The sequence below is a fragment of the Aethalodelphis obliquidens genome, unplaced genomic scaffold (genome assembly GCF_003676395.1).
Source record: "Aethalodelphis obliquidens isolate GAN/ISIS:26980383/991018 unplaced genomic scaffold, ASM367639v1 scaffold3, whole genome shotgun sequence".
In the NCBI taxonomy this organism is placed as follows: Eukaryota; Metazoa; Chordata; class Mammalia; order Artiodactyla; family Delphinidae; genus Aethalodelphis; species Aethalodelphis obliquidens.
The window spans coordinates 74,825,708-74,841,629 of record NW_020837947.1 but is presented as its reverse complement, the minus strand read 5'-3'; the positions used below and the strand labels follow the sequence as shown (position 1 = coordinate 74,841,629).

Here is a 15,922-nt window from a genome sequence, read left to right as displayed (position 1 = left end):
CATGAATAGTTTAAAACATTAGCTCTGCAGATAAATTTAAAACAAATTAGAGCTAAAAAGGTACTCTGAAGACTGTAATTCAAAATGAATACAAACAACTGTGGTACATAAAAATTCATAATTCCCCTTCCTTACCTGGCTACACCAGCTGATAGCTCAGGTACTACCACCCTTCGACTCCAAGCTACAAGATCCCGCTCTGTGGCTATTTCACTTCTTGGTGCATTACTATGCATTTGCCGTACACCTTCGATTTGACCACTACGCCTTAGTCCTACATTAGGTGGTGAATGAACCTCTGAGGTAGAACTTGTAGAGCCTAAGTGAAAAAATTAATACAGTAAGTTCTATTTAGACACACTTCTCCATTAGCTTCTAACAGGAAACACACACACACACACATACACACACACACACACACACACACCCCAGGGGAAAAAATCCATACTGTCTTCCACATGAAACTTCATAGTGCTGTGGCAAATAATCAGTAAGTAAGTAAGTAAGTTCTATTTAGAGACACTTCTCCATTAGTTTCTAACAGGAAACACACACACACACACAAACACACCAGGGGGAAAAAAATCCGTACTGTCTTCCACATGAAACTTCATAGTGCTGTGGCAGATAATCACATCACCAAATTAGGAGCTAAACCACAAGCAAAAGCTTAATGAAAACAGCACATGGCTATTCAGTTGACTAGATAAGTTAATGAATCATGACTATGGACTGTTAAGCTCCAAAGATGTAAAACCTAATATTACTTAAAAAAAAATTGCCCACTGTGTATTTTTGGGAAAACTATATAAGAAGCAAAAACAGACACAAACCCAAGGACATTTATGGTTCATAAATTTTCTCTAAAGTTTAATAATATACAACATTAAGGATGGTGAGATGTTCGAGAATGTGGCTTTGAATGTATTCCATAAATTATTGAAAAAATTTATTTTTAACATTTTTCTAAATTATTCATGTTTATTATAGGAGATTTGGAAGAATATATACATTAATAAACTCATTGTCCATAGTGTGAAACCTTATATTAAGAATATTTTTTTAGGTCATTAAATATTCTTCAAAACCATGATCATTTTGGCAGCCTAATATTTCACATAATGGATTTACCATATTTGTTTAATTGCTTCTCTACTGCTGTAGGTTTAGACTGCTTCAATTTTTTAAATATTTCACTTAAGAATCACTGCTTACCTCTACTTAAACGGCTGGTATTACTGATACCTGCTTCACCAGAACGTCTCAGGTCTTGCTCCTGTTGTAGTCTTTGAATCATACTGTCCAGTGGGCTGATCTCCTGGTTTGCTTGCTGACTTAAAACTTGGTTCAGTCCTATGTAAACCACAAAAATGCTAAGGATATTTCAAACCATGTTACTTACCAACCTCACTTTGAGTCCATAATTAAACATTAATTTTGCTTGAGTAAAAGACCTAAAATGAGCAACTGTGAATGACGGGAAAGAGAGAGAGAAAAAAAAAGGAAACATGCCCCCTTCAATCTTCATTAAAAATAACGATAATGATGATGACATAACTTTTACTTAGTGTTTACCATGATTCAGGTACTCATATAATCATTACAACACCACAATCCCATGGGTATTATTAATTCTATTTTATAGATAAGAAAAACAAAATAACTATTCAAAGTCATATATCTAGTAAGTGGCAAAAGAAGGATTTCATCTTAGATCTTCTTTTAAAAAAGGCAAATCTGATTACCCACTTTCTCAAAAAGCTTTACTGCTTTATTCAACAAATTCTTGAGTGCCCATTATGTATTAGGAACTACACCAAGAAACTGAGGATCCAGTGGTGAACAAGATACATCACGGTCCCTGACCATCAGGGAGCTAACATTCTAATGGGGAAACTGAATGATAAACCCATACACAAATGAAGATTGGGAAAAAATGTTGTCAACATAAAGAAGGTGATGAGATAGAGAAAATGGGGAAGGAGAGAAATGGGAACTACCTATGGTGAGTCAGAAAAGTCAAAAGAGCCCACTTTGAAAAGCATTTGAGTGAGACTTGAAGAAAAAAAAGAATTAGTCACCCATGTGAAGAGCTAGAAATACACTCTGGACAGAAGGTAACAGCTAATACAAAAGCTCTGAAGTAGGGAGGAACTTGGTGTATTTTAACACATCCTGCTTTTCCAACATCAATTCTCACCCACACCAGTGATATGAGACTACCTGACTCTTTTACTCTCGTAATAGGATATACACCTTTATGCTTTGGAGCTTTTGACCACTTCAAGTACAAATGTGATAAATGCTAACATCCTTCAAGCACCAAGAGAAATGGCATCTCCATATTTCCTATGTGAAATCTTTCCAGACTACCCCTGAAACACCTAATACAATGCTACGTAATAGCAAATGCTATGTAAATAGTTCCCTGCAAGTAGCAAATTCAAGTTTAGCTTTTTGGAACTTTCTGGGGTTTTCTTCCCGAATATCTTCTATACGGGGTTGGTTGACTCCACAGATGCTGAATCCAGGAATACGGAGGACTGACTGTGTACATACCTTAGTACTCAGCCCAATATAGAAAGGAAGCCCACTACTTATTAGTTCTTCAAAAGCATGAATTTTCTTATCCATCTTAATATTCTAATCCTAAATCTAGAACAATGCTAGGCATATAAAGATGCTCAATCCTGCTGAACAAATAAGAAAATGTTATGTTATGAGATATATGAAAGGCATTGCCACAAGAGGAGAGAAAACAGCAATTAATATCGGGTGTGTGGGAATGTAAGCAAGGACTTGATGCGATCAGACTTTTAGAGTGGGTTAGTAAGATACAAAGTATATTCTGAAATGAAGTAGTAGTAGTATGAAGGTATAAGAAAAGAGGAAATTACATGTATTAAGCACATAAGGTTATTTCATTTTATAAGAGAAAACTAAAATTCAATGAGATAAAATAACTTGACCAAGGTCACAAAGCTACAAAGTGGTAAAAGTGAACAGAGGTAAAAATTAAAATGCCTATGGACGCCTCTTTCCTGGTATACTGGTGAGAAAACATCTCATGTTTGAATCTGACACAGCTCAAGTTTACAACTGAGAAAACATTTAAAGTGTATTGTTCAGTGTAGATATAACAAAACTGCACTCAAACCAACTTATTACAATATCCAACATGTATGTTTACCTAACTCTATTTCCCCAAATAAATTTTACTACAGATCCAGATTTGAAAATAGAAACATAATTAGAAATGATGCTAAAATTTTTTCAAAAAGTATTTTTCTTTTGTTCTATTTTTGTACCTGGCAAGTCTAAAATAACGAAGGAAATGATATTTACCCTGAATTCTGTGAGCTACTAGAACACTTAAAAATTCTGTGGCTCACTGTGAAGCCATAATTATTGCTCTGGGTTCTCTTGTAGCCCAATACTATAACTGGTGTCTATTTCATTTTCAAGATCAAGTCCACTTGTTACTCTAAGGGCAGCTTGGCATGGAAGAAAGAACAATGGACTGGGAGTCAGAGCTGGATGTGAGTCCCTACGATTCCGTGTACTTTAACTTGAACAAGACATAATGTTGTTAAATTTTCATTTTCTCAATTTTTAGAATTGGGACACCACAGATAAAAGGATTAAATGAGTGTTATTTATGAAAGCCCTTTAAAAACTGTTAAATGAAGGGAAGAATAATCACGATAATTAAATAGCACTGATATTTTAATAAATGAGTCCTTTTCTTATTTCCCTGTGCCTGAAATCCCAGCCTAGGTACCTGACTAGACCTGGGAAAGATCTGATTCTTGCCAGTTCCCCACTAAGGGAATGAAGACATTTATCTTAATTTCAGTCCTATGACCAAGACTTCTCTAACAATTGTGAATTCTCTAATCTGAATGCCTGCCTAGATTTCTCAAATCCTGCCTTTTCTTGGATTGAGTTCATGCTGTGTCCACGTACTGAAACATTTTAGTTTCACATACTCTAGATTCTTTATTATAATTTCACATGCCCAACCCTTTAAGAAAATAAGAGATGATTGATTTTTCTGTGCTGCTTACAGATTCTAAATTCATTATTTAAAAGTTAACTCATTATATATTACATCCCATAATGTCCTTCATATCTACTTAGAAGTTTTGTCCATTTATGCTAGTTGAGAACCTAAACTGTTTTCATAAACATTTTTCTAGTCTAAAATATAACAAAGATTCATAATTGCAAAACTGGTTTAACTTTCTTTACAGTCCTTCCATTTATTTTCACTTAATAAATTAGTGCTGTTCTTCTTGCCAAAAGCAGGGAAGAAGCCTGTAGACCTTGTCTCCATTTCAACTCCCATTCGATTCTTCAACTAATTCAACTTTCACCCTCCATTACTTCACCCTCCAAAACAGCAACACTTTTCATTCCTATCTTAAATTTCTTAAACTTTTAAAAGTTGATCACTTCTTAAAACAATCGTTAACGTGAACAGGCTATCTAGTCTTTTATTTATTTTTAATATTTATTTATTTATTTGGCTGTGCCAGGTCTTAGTTGCGGCATGCAGGATGGGATCTTCGTTTGTCGCATGCAGGAGCTTTCAGTTGCCACATGCGAACTCTTAGTTGTGGCATGTGGGATCTAATTCCCTGACCAGGGATTGAACCCAAGCCCCCTGCATTGGGAACGCAGAGTCTTAGCCACTGGACCACCAGGGAAGTCCCCTAGGCTATCTAGTCTTATTCTCTCTCTCACATCATACTATTATTTGCTTTAATAATTATTCATAATTTTTAACTATGTATTTGTTTATAACTGTTTACTAATCTAACTCACTCCACGAGAGCAAGGATTGCATTTGTTTAGTTCACTGCTGAATGCCACAGCTTAGCAAGTGTCAGTGACAGAGGAGATTCACAATGTATGTTACTGAATGAATAAATAAATGAACTGACTCATCTCATACCAAATATAGACTTACCCTATTAGTCCTCAGAAGGTTATAAATAGATATAGACCAAAATTATTGCTTTAAACCTCCAATGCTTCTTAACTGTCTTGCAATACTGAAGCATTATTCAAAGAACTTTAAAGAATTATAAAAATCATTTTACTTCTCATCTGTTCAAAACAATTAAAAACAAAGTTCTACCCAATTATCAATTTTATAAGATTTCAATAGGAAAAGGAAAATTTAGCATGGAATTAAAATGAGCATTTACCTGAGGAAGTTACCCCCATCTGAGGGATGAGTTGCTCCTCCCTGCAATTTTCACGACCAGGAACTAATCTCTGATATCTTGATGGATGAGGGTTACCATCGACATCAACCAAAAAAGGCGGCGGCATCAGATGAGGTGCTTGCTGTGTCTGTTCATCTAATACAAAATTGTTGGCATCACGGATAAGGGGCCGATAATCACTGTGAAAGAACATTTGATCTGCTATCTATAAAAAGAAAGGCCCATAGAAGAATGGACAAAGAAAAATTTATCATTATAGATTTCTAATGGAAGGCAAACATTTTAATATAAATCATGGTATTAAACAATAATATAAAAGAATATTATTTTCTTGAATTAACTGTAAATAAATCTTTGTATGTTCTACATTAAATTTTACGATTAGAAAAGTAGCTGCTTTGACTTGAGGATACAGGGTGGGGGAAGGGTAAACTGGGACAAAGTGAGAGAGTGGCATGGACATACATACACTACCAAATGTAAAATAGCTAGTGGGAAGCAGCCGCATAGCACAGGGAGATCACATAGAGGGGTGGGGTAGGGCGGGTGGGAGGGAGGGAGATGCAAGAGGGAAGAGATATGGGGATATATGTATATGTATAACTGATTCACTTTGTTATAAAGCAGAAACTAACACACCATTGTAAAGCAATTATACTCCAATAAAGATGTTAAAAAAAAAAAAAGTAGCTGCTTTAAAGTTTCCCTGGAATAGAAAGAGACTGTATTCATAAAAAAAAATTAAAAATAAGTTACATAATTTCAAATTAAATGGTAAAATTAAATCTAGGCATAAATCTTTCAGCAGTACTTTTACTTTCCCAGGGCTATCATGCTTTATCTTATCTTTAAAATTACTAAATATGGTAATTATTTGTTTTAGCACTTTGCAACGAGAAATCAATTTATTCTCTGAATTAAACTCTTTAATGAAACCACTCATACAATTTAAGAAAATCCGTAAGTATACAGTAAGCATGGTTTATATAATAATAATATAAAAAATTAACGACATGATTTTCTAGGAGAATAAGCATTTTCTCTAAAATTTCTGAATATAAAAATTATTAATATGAACTCATACCTGACACATCTGTAACTTTAAATTTTATCATTTACTTTGGAATTTCTTAAACCTGAACGCTTCAGTTTTTACTATGATAACCTTTTAAACAACTCTACCACAGATAAACAATTTAAATCTTTTAGTCACTAATCTCAGATAGGGCCTTTAATATTTAAAAATATTAACTACCATCACAGTAGGTCATACATTTTTTACTTTTTTTTTTCTTTTGCTGCAGTACACGGGCCTCTCACTGCTGTGGCCTCTCCCGTTGCAGAGCACAGGTTCTGGACGCGCAGGCTCAGCGGCCATGGCTCATGGGCCAAGCTGCTCCACGGCATGTGGGATCTTCCCGGACCGGGGCACGAACCCATGTCCCCTGTATCGGCAGGAGGACTCTCAACCACTGCGCCACCAGGGAAGCCCAGGCCATACATTTTTTTGAGAACCACATAAAAGCCACAGAATTGTACCGCAGACAAATGCATATTCTCCATATAAGTAAAACATTTTACAGAATTTCAACAAATCCCTCTATGGACATCTCCAACACCCATCTTATATACCCCAACCTAAGAACTGCAATCTAGACCTTTCTAGCAGGCTAAGTAAAACGTTATTTCTTCTGAAATATAAAATTATCACTTCCCTCCCCAAAATACAACCCCTAAACATCTATGGATTTAAAAACAAACAAACAAACAACTATAAGGAGTAGATATACAGTCATAGTACTCTACCTTGTCATATTTGCTACTGGAGCCAAAGCCAAAAATTAAAAGATGTCCATGAGAGTCTGTGCATGCAAAATGCTGCCCATCAGGAGAGCATTTGCAGTCAAATACTGCACCATGTCCTTGGCCTTCAATCTGAAATGTATTTAACCAACAATCAGAAAACTGCCATTAAAAGATAAAGAACTGGCTGGTCACTATTGTTACTAAAATTCTATGATAAAAAATATGTAAGTATATATCCTAATGAAGTGAAGATATAACAAACACAGTATAGTAACAAAATTTGTGAATATTCATGAAAAGTGCCAGATTAAAAGCCTTGAAAAACAACGTATTATCTTTATCCATAGACCAGACACAAGTCAGGAAATAAAACACCACCATTCTCCCCCACCCATAGTTCTGCTTCATGTCTGTAACCCGGATTTAAAATGAAATTGCACCTTACAGTCCATCTCATCTGCATTTAATCAAGCCCTTTCAGCAAAGGCTGACAATGTGGAGTAACTGTAGCAATTTTTTGGTAACTCTTGAAGTAATAGCCAGAGATCACTGCTCACAAGACACTAAATTTTTCTTCTTGGTAATAAATTCCCTTGATGGTCTGACTCATTTTTTAAATGGTGAATTTCAAAGGTTAAAGAAAAGGTTTTTTTTACCTGATAATTGTTTTCTGTTTTCCAGTTCCATTAATCCAGAACGAATGGGTTTCTCCCTGCAACCTGTCAATCAAACAGAGGTGGCCAATCACCACTCTGAATTTTTTTGCTCTCAGTGCTTCTTCAGACTATGTTCCAGTTGAAAACTTCTTTAGCAGTGTTCTGAAAGAGGTAAAAATTCTACCCTATCTAAAGCACAACTAGGGACTGAATTTCAGAAAACAACTAAAATAGGGAGTTGACTCCCTAACAAATAACAACTAAGGATGATTTTCAACAAATGTGACTGGATTTCTGGATTAGCAGAATCGGAACACACACACATTATCAGGTAAGAAATACCTCCTCTCTGTTCCGGTATCCACTGATCTAGAACAAATTGGTTTTATTAGTAATATCCCAATATCCCAGTAAATGCTTGGAAAAGAGAGAAGTGGTAATTTTCTTTCTTTAGTGTTAAAAATATGGCACAGGGATGAATGTACAGTTCACCAAGTACAGAAGTGAAATTAAAATTTTGAAGAATAGTTGATTTTTCAAGGAAGGTTTGCATTTTGGTCAAAAGAGAAAATATTGTTCTAAAAGAAAGGGCTCTGCCTAAGAAGTTTATATAGTACCACAAATGGGATTACCTCAAAAAGAAAACTAATTTTTCCTTTGGCTTGTTGAAAAGAAGGAATGAGCACACAGGTGTTTATTAATGCTGTTTTGAACGGTGATAATAATGGAAAAGAAATAAGAATAAATTTCCTTAAAATTTAGTCACATGAAAGAAAACTGGTGAAGTAATCTAACGTCTAATACACTAAAAGACATAACATAAAAGCAAGAAAATGAGTAAGTGAAACAGGATCATTTCTTGGTTGTGAAGAAAGTTGGAGGATAAGATAACAGAGAAAGGGAACTGATTCGAAGTCTACTTTAAAACTGTTCAAAAATAAGAAAGAACTACTTCTCTAGATTAACCTAAGGGCATTACTAGCTATATAGCTTCGTATTTTCCAAAAACGAAAGAATATAAGCGAAATGTCAGGATTCACATCTCTATTTTTCAGTGTTGTCTAGGGAAATAAAAAGTTACATGAACTGTTATAATACCTAATCACACGAACAAAGTTTAGCTCTATATAGAATTTTACATAAAAAACTCAAGACCAAAGAATTAAAAGTGTCTTGGCCATGTGTTGTTAGATGTTTTATTTACCTCAATTCACTCAAAATTTCACAAAAGGCAGAGAAAAAAAAAACAAAATAACCCCAACTACTTTATAAATCTAATATAATAAATGCTCCCAGAACTGTAATACTATTCTAAGTTTACAATTCTAAGTATACGGTAGAACAGAGGAAGAGATCTGAGAGTCTGACTCAGCAATGCCAAAGTATGTCTGATGGATGTTCATAAGCATGGTATCCTTTATATAATGTTTAGACCATCTTGCTCTACATTCTTCTTTTGGGGAGGTGGCGGGGGAGGGGGAGTGGTGGTGAGGATTAATCAACCCTATACCCATGCTACCTACCAACGTTGCCACATTTACTGTTGGTAGAAGATCTCTGAGAGAATACTTGGGAGAGGCAGAACTTCTAAAGCTCTAAAAAAGCAAAGAAAAAATAGCAATCCTATTGAAGATCACTGTGTTGCTATACAATAACACATGCCACTGTGAGTATGGCAGGATGGTACAAATTCTCATGGTATAAGCCATCTGTATAACTCCAGAGTGACTTTTATATGGAGAATATGAAAGTGTATTTCAAAACTACATTATTTGGATTAACTATTAAAGAAGACAATGGATCTGCTTTACTTACAAACCAACTAGAAAAGGTGCCCATAACCTTACTATGTAAAATGCCAAATTTATCTTCAGAAAAAGCTCCTCAGATAATAAACAGCCCTAACTACAAAATGCCATCTAGCCTTTCCAGTTGATCAAAGTAGGAAAATATTTTACTTTCCTATACAGCTAAATATACCCTAGCTATTTTTATGATTTATGCTATAATTAACTAAGCCAACCATTAAAAATAGTTAAATACTTCTCTCTGAAAGGGATTTCATCTTCTTAAACCAGGGTCAGAATATTTATGACTAAGAATTCTTAAAGAAAAAATTTAATAATGAAGGCACTATTTGAGTATGCATGTGTAACTAAAAAGCAATGAGGTTTACATTCAAAAACTAAAAGGAAGAAAACATCCTTTCTATTCATATTAAAGTTACATGAACGTATATATTATAAATCAACTACACTTCAATTAAAAATACATTTAAATAAAAAGGTATATGAACCTATCATAAAATTAAATGCTCAATAGAAAAAGTCAACATAAAATTTAACATTGTACATAACTTATGCTAGTACTTATAGCATGCTCTAGTAAGTTTAAAAACAGAAAGAAATGAATAATAACAAATTATCAAAATCAGTGAATTTTAGATGAACTATTCCCCTAATAATATCAAGTATGCTTGCTAAACATTATTTGGGACATATGAAAACAAAGACCACATAATAAAACTCATACTTGCTAAACCACAGTAAGGAAAGCTGAGAAAATCCATGAGGTAATATTCACTAATAAGTGTAAAAATTTCAAGAAGAATAGGAGTTAAAAGAAAACAGAAAAATACATTCAGTGACTATGATAAGGTTATTTTGTTTTGTTTTTTAAAGTAAGGGATGAAAAGACCAGACAAGTTAAAATAATGACTCCTTTGTAGGAAAATTCTCATACTGACTAAAGAATTCTAGAAATATTTCCAAGAAATGAGCAGCACAATCTTGTTAGTTTAGAAGTTTACACTGAACTTGGAAAAAATTAAATCAATGCAAAAACTTATGAATTAAAGAGCTTTGATGATGACAGAATTGTCATACTTAATGAAGAATACTAGTACCCTTTTCAAGGCAGAATACAATCCACAACTTCTAATATAATTCTTGTGAAATAGAAAGATGAATAATTAAAGGAGACAGAAGACTGACGCCTAAGACTGAAGAGACCTCTCCTCTAGTAATGGGTAAATCACTTAATATCTCTGCTAAATGATAAAGGTCATTTAAATGATCACTAGAGTCCTACCCACTTCTAAAATCCTAACACCTAATATTCAGGAAGCCTTTTTTGGAAAAACTGGACAATCTGAAAATGAGGTATGCTAAAAGCACCAGAATACAGACTAAAATTATAGGGTCTAAATTACATCAATTGTGAGGAACACACAGAGATGAATATGAGAAGTATGTACTCCTAAAGGAACTCAACACAAATCAGGATGCTTAAAAAATTGGCTTTCTTAGGCAGAATCATCCTTTTATGGAATTATTCCAAGTCTATGACCACAGTCAATTTGGGGGTCTCATTCATTTTTTAAAATATACCATTGATTAGAAGGGAGTAAGTATCTCACCTAGAAAATACTCCACAATTTCAAATTAGGAACCTTTCAAAATATCCTAATAATTTTATGGGATAGATTCATATTCCAAGAATAAAAGAGCTGAGAAACTAAATTTATGCTAAGAATTACCCTTAGAAAGTCTTATGTATAAAGAACCTTTAAAGCTATCAACCTGGGGGAAAATAAACTTAATTAAGAATGTACCCTAGATACTGGAGATAGACATTGTCATACCTATGATTAAAATATGCTTAGGTCACCTTCTAATTACTACTATAGTAACAGTGTAAACCAAGAATATATCTTAAGGGAAGCTATCCACACTCCAACAGTCCAGGTGTCATCAAGTTACTTTAAAAGATTATTCCTAAATAAATGTTTACTTTAACATTGAAAATTCTTTAATTAATGGTAACATTATTACATATGAATTAAAGATAGCTATTTAAAATAAATGGTGCCAAGATAAATAAGTTTATATAAAAAAGGAAACTGTTGTAACTGACTTAATAAAACCAGTAGATATATTAAAGTGATTCTGAAGAATCAACTCTAATGTTCATCAAAAGAAAAATGTACTACTAAAATAAATAACTCATCTTCAAATTTAACACCATTTTGTTTACCCATATTCTGATTTCTCTGAGGGAAGTAATACTATTAATCAAGTCCTCCTTGAAACTGATTCTCCTCCTTTGGCCTCTCTGACATAGCATGGTGTCTTCCCAACACACTTCCTGGAGATTGTAATCTCCTCTCCATTCTGCTAAACATGACTAAGGTTGACCCTTAAATGATGAAGGAGGTTAGGAGCGCCAACCCTTTGCACAGTCAAAAATCCACATATAACTATATAGCCAGCCCTCCATATATACGCAGTTCCTCTGTATCGACGGTCTGCATCCCGTGGATTCAACCAACCGCGGACTGGGTAGTACTACAGTATTTACTATTGAAAAAATCCGCATGTAAGTGGACCTGCACAACTCAAGCCAATGTTGTTAGAGGGTCAACTGTATTTCTAAATGTTTAGTTTTAAGCCCTCTACACTGTCCTCTCTATCTCCATGACATCTTTCTACACAGAAGACTACACTTCTTTCTCTCTACAACTAGCCTCTCCAAGTAGTCTATCTCCAAGTGCTGGCTGTCCATTTCCACAAAAAGTCCAACACTACATCACAATAAACATATTAAAAAAATCCGTTTTCTTTCACATCTCTCATATTTCCATTAAGAGTATCACTGTTGTCAAGATCACCTAGGCTCAATACTCTTAACACATTTATTAAATTTTCTGTCACTCTCTAGCTCTAATCCTTCTATCATCACAGAACACCAAGTCCTACGTATGTTTTTCTTTCACAAATTTACTACCTGTTGCTACAATGTTTCATCATGACTTCACTGATGAAAGCAGATCTCCCCCACCTATCCAATTTCATACCTGAAACACTACCACTGGCAACCAAAATATTTTTCTCTTAAGTTTCTAGAATAAAGTAATTCACCAAAACCCCCACTAGGTTAGCTATTCTTTATGTTTACAAGTAATTTGAGGGCACCAACAAGCCACTTCAATTTATGCTTTTCATTTTATCACCGATTTTTCAAAGTCTATTCCAGAAAAACTTTCCAAATTACTCTATGAACATGTCTTAACATTTCTTATTTGGCTATTTATATAATATTCCTCTTACTTATAAAATTATCTTCTGACACAACTGTTATTTATCTTTCAAGGCATAATTCCAATTCTTCCTCCTCTGACCATCCACCCTGAAGTTATCCTTACATTTTTAGATATACCAATTATCTTTTCTCATATGCCACACTACCACTTCAAACTATTTAGCCATACTTATCTTTTCAGGTATATTTTATCTCCCCAACTTAACTGCAAGCTGGATTAAAAACAAAAACAAAAGAAGGACCACGTCCTACTCTTCCCATATTCTGTGTTTATGTACAAAATCACTCAAGTGTCTGCTAATCAAAATGTTTTCACCTGCATGTTTACATTCTGTAATTTTACATACTTTCCCTTATAACTATCAAATCTCAAAATATCCTTGTGATAGCAACTCATGGAACATGTCAAAATTACTACATAAAAAAAAGTAATTCACCAAATATAATATAGTATGACAAGCTCACATTCATGGCAACAAATATTAAGATATGTTTTTGATATCAAGATACAGAATGAGAAAGAGACAGAATCTAAAGAACCCCAGAAACCTGAAAGAAAATGACAATAACTGAAGTTTATAATCAGAAGATTGAAGGTAATTTCTTATGCAGAGAGGCTGAAACAAAGAATGGAAGTATCAGAAAAATCCTTTTAACAAACAGAGTACAGGTATATGACATCCTGTTAGATGATGATAGATAGGTAATGAGATAAAAGGGAAGGAACAAAAGAGGGAAGGAAGGAGAAAAAGAAAGGAGAAAGAGAGATGGAGGAAGAGAGAGGAAGAGAAAGAAAGGTCTTGAAATCTTGATTCACAAGAGAACACGATATGAGATACACCTATTTCAAGCTTCTTTCTCCCTTTCCTAGATACATGCAGCTACAATTGTCCAAAACTAAACTAGAGGTCACACTGAGAACATGTTAATGTCAGAAGTATGCATGTGCAAAAATTCTGAGTGGTGGATTGGCAGCCTCTGCTTGTTTGGAACGTTGCAAGGAGAAATATATTGTTCTGGATTAGTGGACACTGGAACATTTTTTTAAAATCTCAAGTAAAAGAAAGGTTAACAATTATAAAAAATAAGGAAAATTTAATCAAATAAATGAAAACTGTTATTTGGAATTTACCCATGAAACAACAAAAGCAAAGCAAAAATCAAATTCAGTAAAATTGCTTTCTAGCCAGAGACACTGTACTCTTCAATTAAAATCAAAACCAGACAAAAGGCAACAAACTAGAGCTTTGAATAACATTACAGAAATAGAACGATATGGAGAGAAAGACAGACAGACAGACACAGCTAGAACAATAGAAATAGAGAAAAGAGAGCAGAAAAGATAAAGCAAAAGTGCCAGAGACATGAGGAAAGCTACAAATCCCCCTCCAAACATCTTTATTTTCTACCTAATAATAAAATGGCCTAGTACTAAGAAATTTCAAAGTCACTTTTCATATCTTTTCAAATTAAGTTAATACTCATTTCATTAAACTTGTAGTTAAAACTTAGCTGTACTATGATAAATTTAAAGGGAAAAACGGCTATAAAAAACAACTTTGTATTTTAGGAACATTTATGGGTGTATTAAACTTCTAAACTTGCCTACCTCTTTTGGGGGAATGGGGAATATAATACCAAAACCCTCAACTTTAGTTCAGAGAGTTTGCACACATTTTCAAGTTATTCTGCGAAATAATTTATCTGCCTCTTAGCATTTAATAGGAGTTTACAGCCTTTTAACTAGAATTTAGAACAACTGTTATCAAAACAAGATGCCTCCTGTCACATCCAAAGACAGAACATGGGCTTGCTCAACTATACATCAATAGTTTGAAATATTCTTAATATACACTATCAGTCTTCAATAAAATATCCCAAAATACTCAACTTTTGCCCTGAATACTCAAGCTATATAGGATCTATTCAGCTGAAACATGAATAATTGACAGTTAGTAGACGAATGTAAGTAAGTATAGCTTAAGGCCTAGAATTTAGGTTTTTTAAAGAATAAAGTTATCTTATGTTCACAACGTTCTCTACAATATTCTCTTTAGCTTCTTTCTCTGGTTCATTAAAAAAGAGGAAAGAAAGGCTCGAGCCTTCCACATTACATATTATGCTTTTCCAACAAATGCTTTTAGAAGTTTACATTATTTTATTTTTAGTTAAAGATGAAACAACAGAGGGGCAGGGGAGTGCAAGGAGCATGTATTGTCTATCCCATTTGATACCCTGAGTTATACCATATCATCATACACTTCTTACAAGTAACAAAAACAAACCCAGCACCCACCCCCAACTGCTTTTATCATTCAGATCCTCTATTAAGAGGAAAGCTAGCAATAAAAATGAGGAAAATAACCCCATCAGTTTGTCTAGACACCACCACCAGCAAGTTGAGAATTTATAAGATTTTGAAATGAAATGAATTAGGGGATTATGTAAGCATACAAGAAATTAAATATTTTTATCTCAACTCTCAATCTTAAATCTTTTAATCTGTTTACAGATTTAGGTGGTGCTAAAATATTTTAAAAACTGTACTTGATACAGGAAAAAGAAAAAAGGAATTAGAAAATTTATCTGAATGATGAATATCACGTGCCATACTACAATAAAATGTTAATGTTTCAAAATATTTTAAAATTTATTAACTTTATTAATAAATCTATTAAAATGCAATTACCATACGTCAAACATGGACTTTTAAAACATTCAACCTTTGAAACCACTGAAGATATATTTTTTATTCTAAAAATGTTTTAAAGATTTTTAACTTCTGTAATAGGTAAGAAAAGTGCAGTAAAATGCTGATTAACATAAAATAATTATTTGTTACATGGTTTCATTACTTTTCCCAAAGCATTATAAATTTCAAGTAGAAAATTCAATCATCATAAAAAGACTAATATTAAAGCAGTACTCTCAAAATACACTTGATAAAAACCTGCATTTTTAAGAATTTGTATATAGAATTTTTGCTCTTTTAAAGGTACAGTTTACATTCCTTATTTTCTGGCCATAGGTGTAATAGTGAATTTATTCAATACTTCTAAGCTTCAATCTAAAAACTCAAATGAAATATTACTTAATCTCAATACTTTGTGTAAACTTTTACAATTT

The 15,922-nt window shown here is 33.6% G+C and overlaps 1 protein-coding gene across 3 annotated transcripts in view; it reads right to left on the bottom strand.

The window, feature by feature from the left end:
- PHIP (PHIP subunit of CUL4-Ring ligase complex) overlaps window positions 1-15,922 on the bottom strand; it is a 127,424-nt gene that overhangs the window by 51,776 nt on the left and 59,726 nt on the right. For all 3 annotated transcript variants that reach the window (XM_027092035.1, XM_027092037.1, XM_027092042.1), the window contains exons 15-18: window positions 7,041-7,169; window positions 5,214-5,439; window positions 1,216-1,353; window positions 136-319 (exon numbers count right to left, since the gene is read on the bottom strand). In XM_027092035.1, the coding sequence (XP_026947836.1) occupies window positions 136-319; window positions 1,216-1,353; window positions 5,214-5,439; window positions 7,041-7,169 (677 nt within the window). The remainder of the gene's footprint in view (window positions 1-135; window positions 320-1,215; window positions 1,354-5,213; window positions 5,440-7,040; window positions 7,170-15,922) is intronic.